This window comes from Kickxella alabastrina (genome assembly GCF_025024165.1).
Source record: "Kickxella alabastrina strain RSA 675 chromosome Unknown BX661scaffold_69, whole genome shotgun sequence".
Classification (NCBI taxonomy): domain Eukaryota; kingdom Fungi; phylum Kickxellomycota; class Kickxellomycetes; order Kickxellales; family Kickxellaceae; genus Kickxella; species Kickxella alabastrina.
Window position 1 is genome coordinate 20,671 of NW_026251540.1, and position 1,403 is coordinate 22,073.

Consider the following 1,403-nt stretch of genomic DNA (forward strand, 5'->3'; position numbering starts at 1 on the left):
TTGTCGCTCGCCTTGTAAATTCTCAGAATAGTATAGCCTTGAGGTACAGCGGTTCCAGAACCAGAAACAGTAAGATGAGCACAATTAACAAAATATTAAGCGCCCTTCTTTCCATCTTTGGTATACTGGACCTCAGCATCCTGTAGATCAGTAGTTTCAGTGCACAGCAAATAGTCGCTAGGCAGGGTGTCTTCAGGAATAGTGATTCAAAGCTTTCCTCTTGCCTTGCAAATTTTGTTGACGCACCATAAACTAGAGCTGTACCCGTATTCAAAGATTTTAAATCACACGTCACCCTTGCCATTAGATTCCAAGGGCGCCATAAATACAAAGCACAGGCCTTGGTGGCTTTCTTCAATGATCATATTCTCTGGAACATCAACCTCATCCTCATCATAGTTTCTAAACAACTCTTATTTTAGAACCAGCTTTAACGGGGCAGAGGTCGGCGTCTTTACTTGAGCCGGGAATACTGCAGGTCATATCGTTGGACGCAGAGTCTTTGACTCCACTAGTTTTGTCAGGGCCATGGTAGGGCTCAATACACTGGTCAACCTCTGCTTGCCATTAATAGTAAGGGTGCGCAGGAATGTGTGCACGCTGGCCATTGAGGCCAGGCTGGAAACAAGCACAAGAGCAGATGCAAAACCGAGTTTGAATTTCATTGTAGTGAAATGGTAGGACTTAGAGCTTCGCCTTGTTAGAATAAATAATGCATACTAAGTAGGTCCTGTCAACTTAATAAGTATTATAACGACAGGCATGTGGCATGGCAAAAGTGAGAATGAGTGCAGAATACAATAAAATAATAATAAAAACTTTTAGAATATAAAAATAAAATAAAATAAAAGCGAATGAGGGTTGAAAATTAAAAAATATATTTTTAAACTGTAATGATAGACATTAAATTTAAATATATAGCTGCAAGCTCTGTCCATTTTTATAAAACAATTTATATAATTATTCTAATATAAATTTATTCAATAATATGTACATGCTGATAACTTTTCTGCTGTTGTGATTTGGGGAGAGCATTAGCCGTCTAGTGTTAAAGGTGTCGTGATTTAAGTGGAGCACTAGTTGCCTAGTGTTAAAAGCATGCTTGGGTTTTGTTATAGTTTTTATTATCAAAGGAATCAAAATTAGAACTAGGGCTGGTCTCATCTTATATATGTATCTCGCTCCCTTTGTTGTACATTTCGCCAGTTGTGCACTCTGTTGATGAGAACTGGTTCTTCTACAGACAGGCTGGTGTCTTGGCATGTCAATGTTGTGGTCTTTGCACATGCACATTTATGCGTGTACGTTGTAAAATGGGAGGCATATCAGGGTATCAGTATTATGTCCCCTGATTTGATCCTGCATGGTACCATCTATGCCCTGTCAATCGGCATGTTGATGGA

At 39.2% G+C, this 1,403-nt stretch overlaps 1 protein-coding gene across 1 annotated transcript; it reads right to left on the bottom strand.

Annotated features, from left to right (window-relative positions):
* Positions 1 to 284: 284 nt before the first annotated feature.
* Positions 285 to 665, bottom strand: BX661DRAFT_201441 (uncharacterized protein; the record flags this gene model as incomplete). Its single annotated transcript, XM_051538482.1, has 3 exons — positions 285 to 370; positions 426 to 511; positions 556 to 665. 3 exons carry the CDS (start codon positions 663 to 665, stop codon positions 285 to 287), a joined length of 282 nt encoding a protein of 93 aa, XP_051388502.1.
* Positions 666 to 1,403: the final 738 nt, after the last annotated feature.